The sequence below is a fragment of the Bos indicus x Bos taurus genome, chromosome 18 (genome assembly GCF_003369695.1).
Source record: "Bos indicus x Bos taurus breed Angus x Brahman F1 hybrid chromosome 18, Bos_hybrid_MaternalHap_v2.0, whole genome shotgun sequence".
In the NCBI taxonomy this organism is placed as follows: domain Eukaryota; kingdom Metazoa; phylum Chordata; class Mammalia; order Artiodactyla; family Bovidae; genus Bos; species Bos indicus x Bos taurus.
The window spans coordinates 40,903,665-40,918,498 of NC_040093.1; the positions used below are offsets into that span (position 1 = coordinate 40,903,665).

A 14,834-nucleotide genomic window follows, 5' to 3' on the forward strand; every position below is an offset into this window, starting at 1 on the left:
AAGACCCAGTCTGGAACGTTTCCCTCGAATGGAAGTGGGGCTAGATCACTAGGCTATGTCTCCTGGGTTGGCGGTGCCGGCCTAAGTCGCAGGGATTCAGCTGTGGCAGGAAAGCGCCCCCCAGCCAGGGGAGGTTCACCAGTCACTGACCCTGGCCCCATTCCTGCATCGGGAGGAGGGTCAGGGGTCTTCATGGCCACTGCTTTTGCTTGGTCGGGTCACCTCTCTCCTGGCAAGTTCTGCCTTGTTGGCTAAACTTCAGAAAGTACTGGGGAGTGGGCACACACGAGCGTGTGCATATATGAATGCGTGTGTGTGTGTGTACATACGTGGTCTCTTCCTGCCCATCAGCGACACACCCTCTACGCATTGTTGCTCCCATTTTGCAGACAAAGAAACCGAGGCTCTGGGAGGTGAAGTACCTTCTCCAAGGTCACTCACCTGGCACATGGCAAAGCCAGGATAGAGGTCAGTCTAGCTAACTGATTAACTGGGCTCTTTCTCCAAGGGCATCCCCTGTCTCAGACCCCAAGGGACCCAGTAGCTCAAGGTCTGAGAAATGAGGTTGGTGTAGCTTCTGCACCTACAGAGATAGTGACCCAGCTGCTTGTATCAGCTCCCGAGGAGCAATCAGTCGCTTGCCCTGTGCTCCCAGTGTTTCCTGGGGGCTGGTTCAGACCTGGGGAGGGAGGGCCCAGACGCTAGCACACAGGAGGGCAGAACCAGGGAAAGCAGGTCGGGCCCTGCCCTGTGGCCAGCCGGAGAGGTGGCGGCCCTGCATGCCCTCGGCCACTCACCGATGATGATGAAGGCCACAGCGATGGCATAGGCCAGCAGGTAGCCACGCACCGGCTCGTTGTTCTTGCCATAGCCTTTGCCGAAGAAGCCGATGAGCGGGTACAGCTGGTCCAGGCACAGGCACTGTGGGCACAGGGCGACACGCTCACCCCTGGCCGGGACCTGCCCGTCCCCTCCCCTGCGGCCACCTGGACCCCAGCCCCTGCTTGCTCTCTCCTTGACCTCAGCAGGGCACTTCCTGGCTTCTGTCTCTGTGAAAGTGGGGGATATCCCACCTGCCTTCTGTCTCTGTGAAAGTGGGGGATCTCCCGCCCTCTCCACTTCACCACGAAGACTGAAAGGGGGCTGATCACATCGGAGGGAGACTGGGAGGGTGGGCTGCAGACGGGGTGCCAGACTGTGCAGGGAGGGTGCGGGATGGGAAAGGTGGGTGCTCTTCAAAGCTCAGTGCAGCAAGGGGGCTGCTTCCTGCAAGCCTTTGGTTTCCCAGCTCCTTTCCTTCCCATCTAGACACGAGGTCACATGACTCCTCCGACCTCTGGAGGTCACCTGGCCTCTCAGACTCTCCCGCCCCCTCCTGAGGCCTCACCTGGAAGACTTTGGCGGCAGAGACGAGACAGGCCAGGGCAGAGGAAAGGGTGGCCCCAAAGATGCCAGCTGTGATCAGGGGTGCGAAGCCTGACACCATGCTCATAGTCTGCGGGGACATGGGGTTCAGACCTCCGAGGTGAGGGGTGGGCCCAGAGCCCCCACCCGGGTCACCCCAGTCCCCATGGCAAGCAGGGGCTCTGTCTGGAAGCTTCCACCCGAGCCTGCAACCCTCACTGGGGACCCAGTGCCTGCGGGGGCAGGAACTGGGCCCGGAGCCCCTATCTGAAACTCTTTCCCCAACCTTGAGCCATCCCCCCAAGCCTTGTCTTCTCCAGCCCGTTCCAGCCTCCACCCGGCCCTCCTGGCATCCGGCGGGGCTGCGCGTGCCTGATAGTAGTTGATGAGGCCGTAGCGGCAGCTGCGCTGCTGGGCGCACTCGGTGAAGTTCCAGCCGTAGCCACAGGCCAGCCCCTCGCAGGCGCCTGAGCCGGGGGTCACCGTGTCATTCAGCCCCCCAGAGGCATCTCGAACCACACAGGAGCCTGGGGAGGAAGGAGGGTGTGGGGAGGTCTCCCTCCCTTCCTCCCTCCTCCCCTGCCACCCGGAAAATGCTGGTCACTTCTGCAGAGGGCGAGATGCTGCTGCTGGGCCAGCTCTTCCTTTACTTTGTAATAATGATAATCATTTTAGCTCTATGTGGGAGCACTTTCGACATGCCAGGCCCTGTGTTAAGCATATTAAACACTCCTGGGAAGCAGGTATTTCTATTATTTTTGTTGTTGTTGCTATTCTATAGAGGCACAAGGAGCCTAAGTGACCCAAGGTCACAGTGTCCTCCTTATGAGGGAGACCTGACTCTCAGGCCCCGAGTGGCTATGACTGGGCCACGTCCCTTGGCCATCTGTGAGCAGCTCACCTCGCAGGGTGGTTACTGAGAGCAAGAGCGTGTGTGAGGGTCTCAGTGAGAGGCGAGTGTCAACAGCCCAGGCCTGGGTCCAAAGCCCACCTCTACCACTCAGGCTGTGTGACCTTCGGCAGGTCACTTGACCTCTCTGAGCCCTTGCTTTCTCCTCCATCAAAAGGCAGAAATGACCAGTGCCTGGATTAAATGTAATAAGGCATGTAAAGGACTGAGCACATGATAATAAGTCAGTTGCTAGAATCATCTTCCTCATCCTCAGCATCACTATTTTTATTATTATTCCTAGGGTTGGAGCTTGATTTTTCCTACAGGATTTTACACTCTTGAATCTGTAACCTGAGGTTTGAAGGGATCAGAGGAGCCTCGTCTGACCCCACATCTCCACCACAAACTACCTCCCACCATAAAGATGTTCTGGTTGCCACCATGGTGCCCCCCACAAAATAAAATCCACGGCTCCACTTCCTGGTGTTGCCACGCCTTCCCGGCTCGGCCCTCCCTGTTAGAGAGCCGACTGCACCCTGTGGCCCCTCCAGCGCTCTGGGCTGTCAGCTTACCGATGGTGGCCGAGATGGCCAGGTAGGAGACAGTGGTCCAGAAAATGGCCATGAGTGTTCCCTTGGGGATGGCTACTGCAGGGTCCTGGAGGAGAGAGGGAGGGAGAGGGGGGTCAGGCAGCCCCACCCAGGCCCTGCCCTTGTCAGGCTGAGGGTGGGGCCACCACCCCTGGCCCCTCAGAGCCCTTTCCCAAGGGGCATCTAGAGATTGAGCACCCACAGAGGAGGACGGGAAAGAAAGAGGGTGGCGGCTGAGACCACACCCAGGGCCCTGGGAGCCAGAGGCAGGGAGAGGAACTCCTAGCAGTTCCTCTGGTCCCTGAGGACACCTGGCCAGTGCTTGCCCTGGGGGCGGCGAGGGGGAGGGCTCCGGAATCAGCTTGTGTGCGTGCATGAGTGCTCAGCTCTGTTTGACTCTGTGCGACCCCATGGAATTCTCCAGGCAAGAATACTGGAGTGGGTTGCCATTTCCTTCTCCAGGGGATCTTTCTGAGCCAGGGATAGAGCTCATGGCTCCCTCGTCTCCTCACTGGCAGGCAGATTTCTTATGACTGAGCCACCTGGGAAGCCCCCTGAGCCATCCTGCCTGCGGTCAGATTCAGATGATCACTGGGCAGCCTGCCTGTCCTCCCAGGCCTCGGCCCCTCCAGCCTCACAGGGATGCTGGCAAAACAAACCCATCCTTGTCAAGCTCCTAGACCAGGACCCAGCTCATCAGTTGTGTTTGCTGCGTGTAATCCCCATTATGTGTCAAGTGATTTGTTTGATTACATAGCCAGGAATATATAGACCAGGCCCCAGCTTCCTCCTTCCTCTCAGAAGAAGAACTCTGCTGGTGCTTTCCTCGCAGCAACAGCAGACGTTCACAGCCACATCACGTGCTTCTCTCTTCCAGGCGCTTCTTCAAGCACAGCTTCCTGAGAGGCGGCTGGTGGGGAAACTGAGGCCAGGGAGCCAGGAGGAGGGCCCAGTTTGCAGAGCCTTAAGCAGCTCAGCCCTGACATGTCGAGGTCCATAGCCTCAGGCCCACCCCCAGGCGGCACTGGTCCTGGGTGGAAGGATATAGGCTGGGGGTTTTACAGCAGGTTTCTGGTCTAGGTATGGACCCCAGCCTGAAGGGGAAGGCCACGTCAGCCATGGGAAGTCAACCTGCCCGCCTTCCCTGGGCCATTCTGCTCGCCACTCAGCTGGCAGATGCAGAAAGCATCAGAGGTGACATAACTTGGAGGGACCGTGACACTGTTCAAGTTCATGGACAAGTCAAAACAAAGCTGGCCATGGTCCAGCTCTCTGCCTCAAACACCGGGGGCCTGAGGTGGAACCCGTGGTCACTCTGTGATGATGAGGCCCTGAGGCCTGGCCCAAGGGAGGAGGTACAGTGGGATCTTGCCCACACAGGGCAGATGGTGTGCCCACCACAGGGAGGACCACAGTGCACTGGGGAGCAAGGTGAGGAGACGCTGCCAGAACCCCAGAAGGCCTCATGGTGGAGGGTCGACTGAGGGCACTCTGAAGGCGCTGGGTGGGGAGGAAGGGGGTGGCAGGCCAGAGAGAAGTGGGAGCAGAGGTGCCGAGCTGAGGGAGGCTGGAGTCTCTGGAGCATCCTAGCTCTGAGGTCTCTGCTCTGCAGCTGTGGTCCAGCCAGCCCTGCCCTGAGAACCAGGAGGGCTCGCTAGGTCAAGCACACAGGGTCCCTGGGCCCAAGGCCAACAGACCAGGTCAACGTCCCATCTCACCTATGATGGGATGAATAGTGTCTCCAAAAATTCACATTTATCTAGAACCTTAGAATAGGGCCTTATGTGGAAATAGCATCTTTGCAAATGCAATTAGTTAAGATGAGGTCATACGGGATGAGGTGGGTCCTCCGTCCAATGACCTGGTCCTTGTAAGAGGAGGAGAGACCACAGAGACATGCAGAGGAAAGAAGGCCACTTGAGGACAGAGGCTGAGACTGGAGGGAGGCAGCTACAAGCTGAGGAGCCCTGGGATTGTTGGAAGCCTCTAGAAGCTGGGAAAGATTAAAGGCAGGAGGAGAAGTGGTCAAAGGACGAGATGGTTGGATGGCATCCCCGACTCAATGGACATGAGTTTGAGCAAAGTTCAGGAGATGGTGAAGAACAGGGAAGCCTGGTGTGCTGCCGTCCATGGGGTCGCAAAGAGTCGGACATGACTGAACGACTGAACAACAAAAGAAGTTGGAAGAGGCAGGGAAGGATTCTTCCCTAGAGCCTTCAGAGGAGCACAGACTCTACAGACACCTTTGTTTGGACTTTTGGCTCCTAGAACTGTGTGACAATAAATTTTCCCTGTCGTCAGTCACCAAGTGGGTGGTAATGCATTATAGCACCCATGGGAAGTGAATACACGAGGCCTCCATCCCGCCCTCACATCTTGGTCTGAAGTCTCAGAGCCCAGCTCACAGGTCAGGAGTATCTGGGTCCACATCCTGCCTAGCTCTCGCTGGCTGTGCACCTTAAGACCAGTCCCTTACCCTCTCTGGGCCTCAGCAGCCTCCCTACTGAAATGAGAGTAGGCTGGCACATAGCAAGTGCACAAGCCAGCTCACCAATGTGAGCGGTGAGGTGTGAGCTGTGTGGTCACACCGCCTGGCACAGATCCCACGGCAGTCACTAGGAAGTCCCTTGTCTCGGTCCCCATCTCCCCATCAGAAAATTGACTTCATAATAACGCTTTCCTTGGCTTTAGCACAGGGTGGTTGTGAAAAGGAGACCTCCCTGATACTGTGGTCATGAGACTGCTCTGTAAGTGCTAAAGGGTTGGGGGATGCACGGGGTGAATGGAGACAATGACATCTTTGTCATCACCCCTTTAGGGCTCGGCTCCCATGTCTCCTTCTCAGGGCTCGCTGGCCACCTTAGCCCCACCGCCGCCCCAGGCATTCCCTCCCTGCTTCTCTGCTTGCTTTCTCTCCCCATCACTCAGCCACCATCAGGCAAACTACACGTTTCACTTATTTATTTGCCGATTGTCTCCCCACGAGGCATGTGAGCTCCGTGAGGGTGGGAGTCTGTGTGTTTTGTTTACTGCTGTTTACTTCCTGTCCACAAGACACTGGCATCAAACCAGGGGCTCAAAAAATACTGGGTGAGTGATGAAGTTGTGATGAAGTTGAGCCTTCGGTATTCTAGAAACTTGGCATTCCAGCTCCTCTGCCCTCTGTGTGCAGGGCCCTGGGCAAGCCCCCGAGCCTCTCAGAGCTGGGTCTGCTCCTCTGTAACGTGGGGACAGTGAAGCTAGAAGACTATGGTGGCACCAAGGGTATTATTTGTAAAGAAGGAGGCACCCGGACTTCCCTGGTGGTCCAGTGGCTAAGACTCCGAGCTCCTAATGCAGGGGGCCTGGAATTGATCCCTGGTCAGGGATCTAGATCCCACGTGCCTCAGCTAAGGCCTGGAACAGCCAAATAAATAAATTAATTAAAAAAAAAAAAAAGGAAGGAGGCATTGTGCTGGCCACAAAATGACACTGACCTTGACAACTGGCCCTTGGCACTTCCTCTGGGCTGGGCACCATGCTAGCAGATTATGTAAATTAGCACGCTGAACCCTTCCTGCCCTGTGAAGACATGGCTGTGTGAGCCCCATTTTACAGCTGGGGAAGCTGAGGCCCAGAGAGGTTTTTAAGGGACTTGCATGAAGTCCCCACGAACAGGACTACTCTTTGCTGAGGACGTGCTGTCCCAAGGAATGGGCAAGGGGCCAGAGCCAGGAGGAAAGGGCCCCTTTAGGGCGTGAAGGCATTTAAGACAGAAGAAGGTACCCCTACCACCCCTAGCTCTGAAACAGCTGCTGGGCCCTGATGACTGCACACTGGGCTGGTCAGTAATCTAAGAAGCTTGATGAAGCATCTAGATAAATCCCCAGGCTGCGATTTCTACGACAGGGCTGGGAGGGGGAACCAGGCCACTGAGCACATGCCTGCGCTCTGCCAGGAGCTCAGGACAGGCAGACCAAGCCCCTGCTGGCCGCTGCCCAGAGAAGCGAGGGAAACGGCAAACACAGCCTCCCTCTGAATTCCAGAGCCAGGCTGCATTCGAGAATGCCTCCAACGCACGATTCTTAATTCATTCAAGAACGTGATCAGGGAGCACTTTCAAGCAGACCTGGAGGTGGAGGGTGAGGGTTCCCAGCACAGAGCCAGGCTCCTCTCTCTTCATCCCCACGTGTGTACCAGCTCCTTGGTTAACCCCTGCTGGAGAGGGCTCCGCCGGCACCAGCTTCACCTCCACCCAGAAGTGTTGCTGGAGCTCCTGCCACCTCAGCCCGCACGTCTCCCCCACTTTATTACATACTCAACTTCTGCTCTTACACTTCCCGTTTGCCATATCCCATCACTATCCACTCGACAAACAGGTCAACGGAGGAGACCAGCCCATTTTGGGGGTGGCATTCAAGGCCTAGAGCGTGGTGGTGCCAGTAAACATCCTTGGAATTGAATGGGCTGAACGGGATGGATTTGGGCTGGTCTAGATTGAGTTGAGCTGAAGTTTAAAAGCTCTGGCCCTGGGGGCTCAGTGCCCAATCCAGTAGGACATCCTGGGAGGAAGGAGCAGGAAGTGGGAGAGATGGACATCCTGCTCACCTTGAGGTCCCCAGAGATGTTGGCTCCTGCCAGGATACCTGTGGCCGAGGGGAAGAAGATGGAAAACATCCCGAAGAAGCTGCCGTCCATGCCTCTCCATTCAGGCACCAAGTTTTGGACAAAAATGTCCGCTGGAAAAATGAGGCCTGAGTCAGGGCCTCCTGGAAGGTCCGGCACCCCTTGCTGGGCCCAGCCAGGCAGGCAGGGGGCTCCCATGGCAGCTCGTGCCTCCCCGTGTAACCGAGCAGGATCCTACGAGGCCTTCCCAGAATAGACCCCTGCCCATGTCCTCTGCCTGCCTTTTGTCTGGTAGGGAAAAAACTTTAGTCAAAGAAGAAATTTAATCAGAGAACTGAGAAGATGTAGAGAGAACGGAAAACAGTCAAGTAAGACAAAATAATAATAATTTAGCCATTAAACAAAGTACCTCCTCTTTTGCCGCAAGGGCTGTAGATAATATTCTGAGCCAAATCCTTTCCAACGGTCCTGCAGCCACTGACACCCCCACCAGGGGGGAGAAGTTAACTGCGTGCTGCCCACAAGTACGTAGACCCCAGACCAGCTGGAACCAGAAGGTTGATGATGCTGACTCCCGACCCACCTCACCACCAGCCAATCAGGAGAAGGTCCTCGAGCTGGTTACACCCCCACAGCCCCCTCCCTCTCCCTGTCTTTATAAACCTTTCCCTGAACGCCTTCAGGGAGTTTGGGTCTTTTAAGCATTAGCTGTCTTGAACTCTGCTTGGTGCCCTGCAATAAACATTGCACTTTCCATCACCACAACCAGTAGATGGGGTTTACTGCACACAGGCAAGTGGACACAAATTTGGCAAGGTAACAGAGCCCTCAGAATGGGCCAGATAGGTGGGGCAGACTGTCTCTATCTCCAGAGCCACAGGCGGGGCTCCAACCCACACGTACCTCGGTAGCTGAAGAAGCCTTTGGAGGCCTTCTCCTCGGATGGGGGGATCAGTGTCCCCACCAGATAGTTGGCGAACGAGACCATGATGACGAGGAAGAAGAGCACCTGGGCCTGGGGGGAGAGGAGCCTGGAGGTCAGACAGTCTGGCCCTGCCTGTTCAGGGAGCCCCAGCAGGGAAGAGCTTGCCCAGGTCCCTCACTCTCTCATTCATTCAACACCTATTATGCTGCAGCCAAGCTCCTGTCTTGCAGACAAATAAGGAAGGTGAATCTAGTGAATGAACGGGGGTGTTACGGGGACTGGGTTGGGGCTCCTTTAGCAGGGTGGCCTGGGAAGATGTCTTCAGGTTCCTAGAGGAGGAGGGTAAGGGAGCAGCAGCATGACAGGGGCATTAGCTTGCTGCGTTCAAGGAACTGGGAGAAGATGTGGAGTTGGAGGTCAGAGGGTGAAGGTGAGGAGGGGATACAGGGCCATGCTCGCCAAGCCTGCCGCTGAGGCCTGACTTCTCTCCCCTTGTTTCATGCTGAACCTCTGATCTGGGGCTGGGCCCAGGTTCAGAGGATGCTCACATTTCCCTAGGCCCTGTTACAGTAAGGTGTGGCCATGGACTGCGTTCCGGCCAATGGGATATGAGCAGAAGGAATATGTATAACTGCCAGGCTGGGCCGGAAAAGTAAAGGGAGGGAGGACAGGGATTTTCTCCTTTTCACCCCCTTTCCCCTTCCTGGGGCTTCCCTGGTGGCGCAGTGGGAAAAAATCTGCCTGCCAATGCAGGAGACAGAAGATTTCATCCCTGGGCTGGGAAGATCCCCTGGAGGAGGAAATGGCTGCTGGCTGGGCTGTGGCCATGGAAGTGGGGGCCGTCACGGGCCAGGCAGATGAAGGCCGCACCCCAGGGGTGGAGAGGCCACAGGATGGAAGGAGGCTGGGTACCCCCCACACACACTGTGGCCACACACCCGAGAGAGAAACAAACAACTCTGGCTTGAGGCTCCCTTCCTTGGGGTCTCTGTCACCCGGCAGAGCTCAGGACCCGGCTGATACACACAAGAGACGGAAGCAGGAGCAGGCCCCAGGACTCCGGCTTCTGCACTTGACCTTGCCCAGCCCCCTCTCCAACCTCCTGCCCTCACCTTGGACTCCCACTCCATGCCAGCAAGGGAGATGGCCAGCAGAACAGTGACGGTGACCACGCCGATGATGCGGATGTCATTGGTGGGGTCCACGATGGGCGAGCCATACTCCTGGGGGAGGGGACAGGCCAGGCTGCGTGCTGTCTCCACACACCCCACCCCTCCAGGCTCCTCCACCTTGATTTACCTCATTTATGGGTGTCTGCTCACAGGAACACACACACTCAACCCCCTTCCCTGCCAACAGGCCCTCCATAGCAACTGCTGCATGGGCCTGGCAACTTGGCCCTAAAGGCAACACGCACCCTGGAAGGTGGTTTCTGGGAATAGTCTTTATTTGCTGAGATCATCATAGTCACCTGCAGTTGTCAGACTGTGGCTTTGGTCCCTGATGGGAAAGCTGGGCAGAGAGAGGCAGGAAGGCCTGGCACAGATGGGGTGGGGGAGGATGCGGCAGGCCACCTGAGCTCCCTCTGCCCAGGCTCCCGCCCCTGCCTCACCTGGAGCAGGTCCCGCACAGTCTCTGCAAAGCCCACGGTGTGCATGGCCACGCCCACGGCATTGGCAAAAGCAAAAATGAGGCCAATGGAGCCGCCTAGCTCTGGGCCAAGACTCCGGGAGATGAGGAAGTAGGTGCCACCTGTAGGGGACAGAGTCAGGAGCCATGACCCAAGAGGAATTGTCTGGCTGGGATGGACTTGGGGTAGGCAGAGCTGAGGCTGGGAGGAGGTGAGCATGGGACCCAGTGCTCCATGGGGGAGGAAAGACCCAAGGCCACCCCGTGGGTGTGGAGAGACTGCCCAAAGCCTACATCTGCAACCAGAAGAAGCATTCCCCGTTTGGGCCGGGGTGGAGGGTAGGGAGTGGTTCAGAGATCTGCCCCCGGGGTGAAGACTCAGGGTCCTACCAGAGGAGGATCTGGGGGCTGGGGTGGGGCCTACCTGACTTGACCTTGCCGTTGGTGGAGATGGCGGAGATGGAGAGGCCCGTGATGGAGGTCACGGTGACCGAGAGCAGGATGATGATCCAGGTCAGGACTGTGGAGGCGGGGGTGTGATTGCCCCAAAACTCAGTCAGAGCATTTCCAGAATGAGAAGCCTGAGTCAGCCAACCGATTCACCACGGGACTTAAGTTACTTTCCTTCTCTGAGTTTCAGTGTTCTCATCTGAAAAACGGGTCTCTGTCTACCTCATGGTATATTCTGAAGAGCCAGGGAGTTGATAAGCCAACGTGTAAAGGATCTTAAGATATGGATGGGGAAGTATTTTTTTTTTTAATAATAAATAATAGTTACCTCTTGCTGAGCACCTCTGGGTGCCAAACCCACTGCCGTTTTACGCACATCAGAGGAACAGTTATTGCCACAATTTGCTAATGAGGAAACTAAGGCTCAGAGAGGTTAAATGCTTGTCCAAGGTCACACAGCATGCTACAGAACCAGCAGCTGCTCTGTCCTTAGTGAGAGGTCCTAACCCAGAAGCTCTGTGGGAGAAATTTGGCTCCAAGAGGTTGACTTCCTGAGGGCAAACTGAGCCAGGGAGAGCCCCCAGGCCTGCCGACCCACATGCAGTGCTCCTCAACCGCACTGCCCTGACCTCAGCCACTGCAGGGCCCCGGGGGCTCCATAACCCGAGTTCAAGCCTGGGAGGACCAGGCCCCTTCCCCCGCATGCCAGAGGCAGCACTTACCAATGCCCGCCTGGGCGGTAATCCAGGGGAGCCGCAGATACAGAATCACACCCCAGATATTGAGCATGCAGCGGATCTGGGAGGAGAGGGGCGTCAGAGGCCACCTGGGGGCCGGGTACCCCAAGATCAAACACATACATCCCTGTCCCCAGTCATGGCCCGGCATCAAGCACCTAGGGGACACCTGGGCTCTTTCTTTGCTTCACCCACTTGAGCGGGTACCCACTTCAGTGCCTCTCTGGTTCTATGGGGCAGGGAGGGGAGGGGTACCCAGAGACCCACCTGTCCCTCCCACCACTCTCCTGCCCTCCTTCCATCGAGGCCTGAGGATGGGCGGCAAGTCTAACACCCGTCACCCCGCCCCAAGCCCAGGGTCCTGTGTCTGCCAGCCCCAGTCATGGCCCAGTGGCCAGCTGTTGGCCCACAGCCTGGCATTTAGGGAGAACTAGGCAAATGCCAGCTGAGCTGATGCCCCACATACAAGCAGAAGTCATGGCTCAGGTTGCTGTGATGTCAGCTTCCAAATTTAAAGCCAAGCTGGAGACCACAGCTGAGGCTGGAATTCCCACATGGGAGGGAGGTGGTGGTCTTTGGAGTGGGACAGGTGGCAATTACAAGTTCTGGAGATTTCTTTTTTCTTTTAGTCTTTAAAATTTTTTAATTTAATTAAAAAAATTGAGGTATAGTTGATTTACAATATTGTATTACTTTCACATGTACAACAGAGTGATCCAAAATTTTAGGCCAGGAGATGGCGAAGGCCTGCATATGTGCTGAGGTACTGAATGGGGCCCACACAAGGCTCTGAGCACCAAGGGAGGGAAGGAGGCCAGACGCTGGATCTAGGGGGAGGGGTGACCATTCAGATGGAGAAAGGCACAGCCTGCAGAGAGTTGAAAGAGTTAAGGTCAGAACCCAGGCCTCCTGCCTCCCAGAGTGGGACTAAAGCTTTCTCCTAGACCTCATGTGACCCCCTCTGTAAAGTCCCATAAAGTCTTTCAAAGCCAAATTCATTAGATTGTTTGCTGTCTCAGTGGGACCTAACACGGCAAACCATCTCCTCATCGTGGAGAATGAGAGAACAGTTGTGGAATTGTGTGTTAGGTGCTGCCCTCTCGTGGCTCTTAGGGGGAAAAAGTTTCTCCCAATAACTCCAAGGCAGGCATTGATTCATGCACTTTATATCTATTAATTTGTTTAATGCTGATCATTTCATAGATGAAGAAAGAGAGGCATGGACAGGTCACACGATGAGTGGAGCAGTCAAACAGAGATCCACCCCAGGGCCAGGCCTCAGTCTCGGGGGGTAAATGGAGGTCAGGAAACAAAAAGGGAGAGAAAATCTGAGATTGCTTTGCAGATGGGGAAACTGGGTCGTGGGTCTGCCTTGACCACTGCCTAATGAGAGTCAGAGCTGAGTTTGAATGGAGCTCTGTCTCCCCAACCCCCATCCCTGGACGTTCCATCCACTCACCATCACCCCTTTGACCCAGCCAAAGCGCACGGGCTCCTCAGGGTTCTTCTCACCATTGATACCTGCCTCATCCTCCACCAGCCCATCAGTCATCTCATGGCTGGGCCGGCTGTCAAAGGCAAGGGCATGCAGGTGGCTGCCTTCCTGCTGGGAGCCCAGAGACCACGGGTCAGGCAGGCCGGGGTCAGGACAATCCAGCTCCCTAGCTCCTCCACCATTCAGCCTCCGAGGAAGCACACCTAGTAAGCCCCCTCTCTGCTGCAGACCCTCCCTACCCCTCTTTCCTCATCTCCTTTAGGTGTGTTAAACCTCTCTAAACTACTGGGAATTCATTACTTCTCTGGGAAACCCTAGATTGCTTGCCTGGGTTGCCAAAGACTGGGCAATAAACATTACAACATGTGCCCAGAGGCTTACAGCTCCCATGCCCACATTTCACATGGGCCTCTCAGCCCACGAGGAAGACCGTTCTTGTCTTCCATGGAGACCCCTCTGTGTCCCTATGACACAGATGACAGAGCTGAGGCTTAGAGAGGTTAGGTAACCGGTCGAGGTCACACAGCAGGAAGGTCTGCTCCTCTGGGATGGTGTTTACCTTAAGGAAGGAGTGCAGGTCGGCCAGCGTGGGCCGGACCTTTCGGGGCTCACCAGGCAGGGCGCTGTTGGCATAGTGCTCGTAGGCGGGCACCACATCGATAGTGTTGTAGCCAAAGGTGCGATTGTAGAAGGTATTGCCGTGGGTCAGGTGGCTGGGGTGGCTGCTGTCATAGGCGGCCGGTGGGGGGGGTTCTTCGCCCCCCAGCAATGTGCTGATGGTGAAGCGCCCACTGCACAGAGCAGGGTCCCTGGGCGCCTCCGACACTGGCAGCTCTGCCATCGTGGGCTCTGGGCGTCAGGGGAGGGGTCCAGGGTCGACGGGGACACACAGGGTGGCTTTATAGGCTGGGTCCACAGCAGGGAGGAGACGGGGAGGTTGGCCCAAACCGCCCACAGCTGGTCAGCAAGGTCCCTGGACAGGGTGGGAGGCAGAGCACGTGCCCATTGCTGTCCTGCCCACCATCTGATCACAGAGATAGCAACTGGCCTTGGACTGGGAGCCGGGGCTGGCGCAGTCCCTGGGTCCTAGGGAGGCTCTCCTGAGTCTGGGGGCAGCAGACATCTGCAGCTGAATCCCAGGAAGGAGTGGACCCATAGGGACACTATGAGGGACCCCAGAGACAGCCTGATGACCCTCAGAAACTTGTGTCAGTTTTATTTACTTAGCATTTTGAATAGCTGAGTGGTGTGACATTTAAAACTGTGTGTGTGTGCTCACTCAGTCGTGTCCAACTCTTTGCGACCCCTTGGCCTATAGCCCACTAGGCTCCTCTCTTTATGGGATTTTCCAGGCAAGAATACTAGAATGGGTTGCCATTTCCTACTTGAGGGGATCTTCCCAACCCAGGGATCAAACCTCCATCTCTTGAATCTGCATTGGCAGGCAGAGTCCTTACTGCTGTGCCACCTGCAAAGCCCCATTTAAAACAATACACACACACATATATAAAAGGTTAGTCTCTCTTACTCAGACCCGAGTCTAATACGTCCTCCCAGAGGTATCTCAGAATGTTTACGCCCTTAGGTACCAGCAGCCCTAAGCAGAGTTCAGCAGGTCCCAGGTGTTATCTGCAGTTACCAGGGGACCAATGAGCCCCTGGGGCTTGTGGCTGCAAGACTCGTGGACACCGACCCCACGCACACCGCTTATAGGGCCACTGGGGTATGGAGCCCAAGGAGCCAGCCCTCACCCCCTACCCTGGGCCAGCCCATGAGCAACCAGCTCCCACGGCAGGCAGCGGGCCAGGCAGGCTTGTTTTGCCAGCATTCCTGAGGTCAACCTTTGAATGCACAGTGGCCATGAGGGCATCAGTCTGGTCACCAGAGACACAGAAGCCAAGGCAGGGTGGGGAGCTGAACTTTGAGTCATAGAGGATGAAACAGAAGTAGCTCAGGGTTTGAAGAGATGAGTTAGTGTGGTGGATGATGCTCTGCCAGAAAAGGACATCCCCCAGCTGCTGGGAGGAGTCTCGGCATCTGCCCCTATGGGAATAGCCTTGCCTATGGCTAAACTCCCCCGTGGAGCTCTCCTCCAATGATGGGTGTG

The 14,834-nt window shown here is 56.3% G+C and overlaps 1 protein-coding gene across 7 annotated transcripts in view; it reads right to left on the reverse strand.

The window, feature by feature from the left end:
• SLC12A3 (solute carrier family 12 member 3) overlaps positions 1-13,595 on the reverse strand; it is a 39,783-nt gene extending 26,188 nt beyond the window's left edge. For 3 of the 7 annotated variants that reach the window (XM_027516499.1, XM_027516497.1, XM_027516495.1), the window contains exons 1-12: positions 13,287-13,583; positions 12,692-12,838; positions 11,218-11,293; positions 10,470-10,565; positions 10,029-10,168; positions 9,529-9,639; positions 8,395-8,506; positions 7,474-7,604; positions 2,869-2,953; positions 1,777-1,931; positions 1,388-1,495; positions 798-921 (exon numbers count right to left, since the gene is read on the reverse strand). In XM_027516499.1, the coding sequence (XP_027372300.1) occupies positions 798-921; positions 1,388-1,495; positions 1,777-1,931; positions 2,869-2,953; positions 7,474-7,604; positions 8,395-8,506; positions 9,529-9,639; positions 10,029-10,168; positions 10,470-10,565; positions 11,218-11,293; positions 12,692-12,838; positions 13,287-13,568 (1,567 nt within the window). In that variant the 5' untranslated portion in view covers positions 13,569-13,583. Of the gene's footprint in view, positions 1-797; positions 922-1,387; positions 1,496-1,776; positions 1,932-2,868; positions 2,954-7,473; positions 7,605-8,394; positions 8,507-9,528; positions 9,640-10,028; positions 10,169-10,469; positions 10,566-11,217; positions 11,294-12,691; positions 12,839-13,286 lie in introns of all 7 variants that reach the window. The other 4 variants (XM_027516501.1, XM_027516496.1, XM_027516500.1 and 1 more) reach the window with 3 other exon arrangements.
• Positions 13,596-14,834: the final 1,239 nt, after the last annotated feature.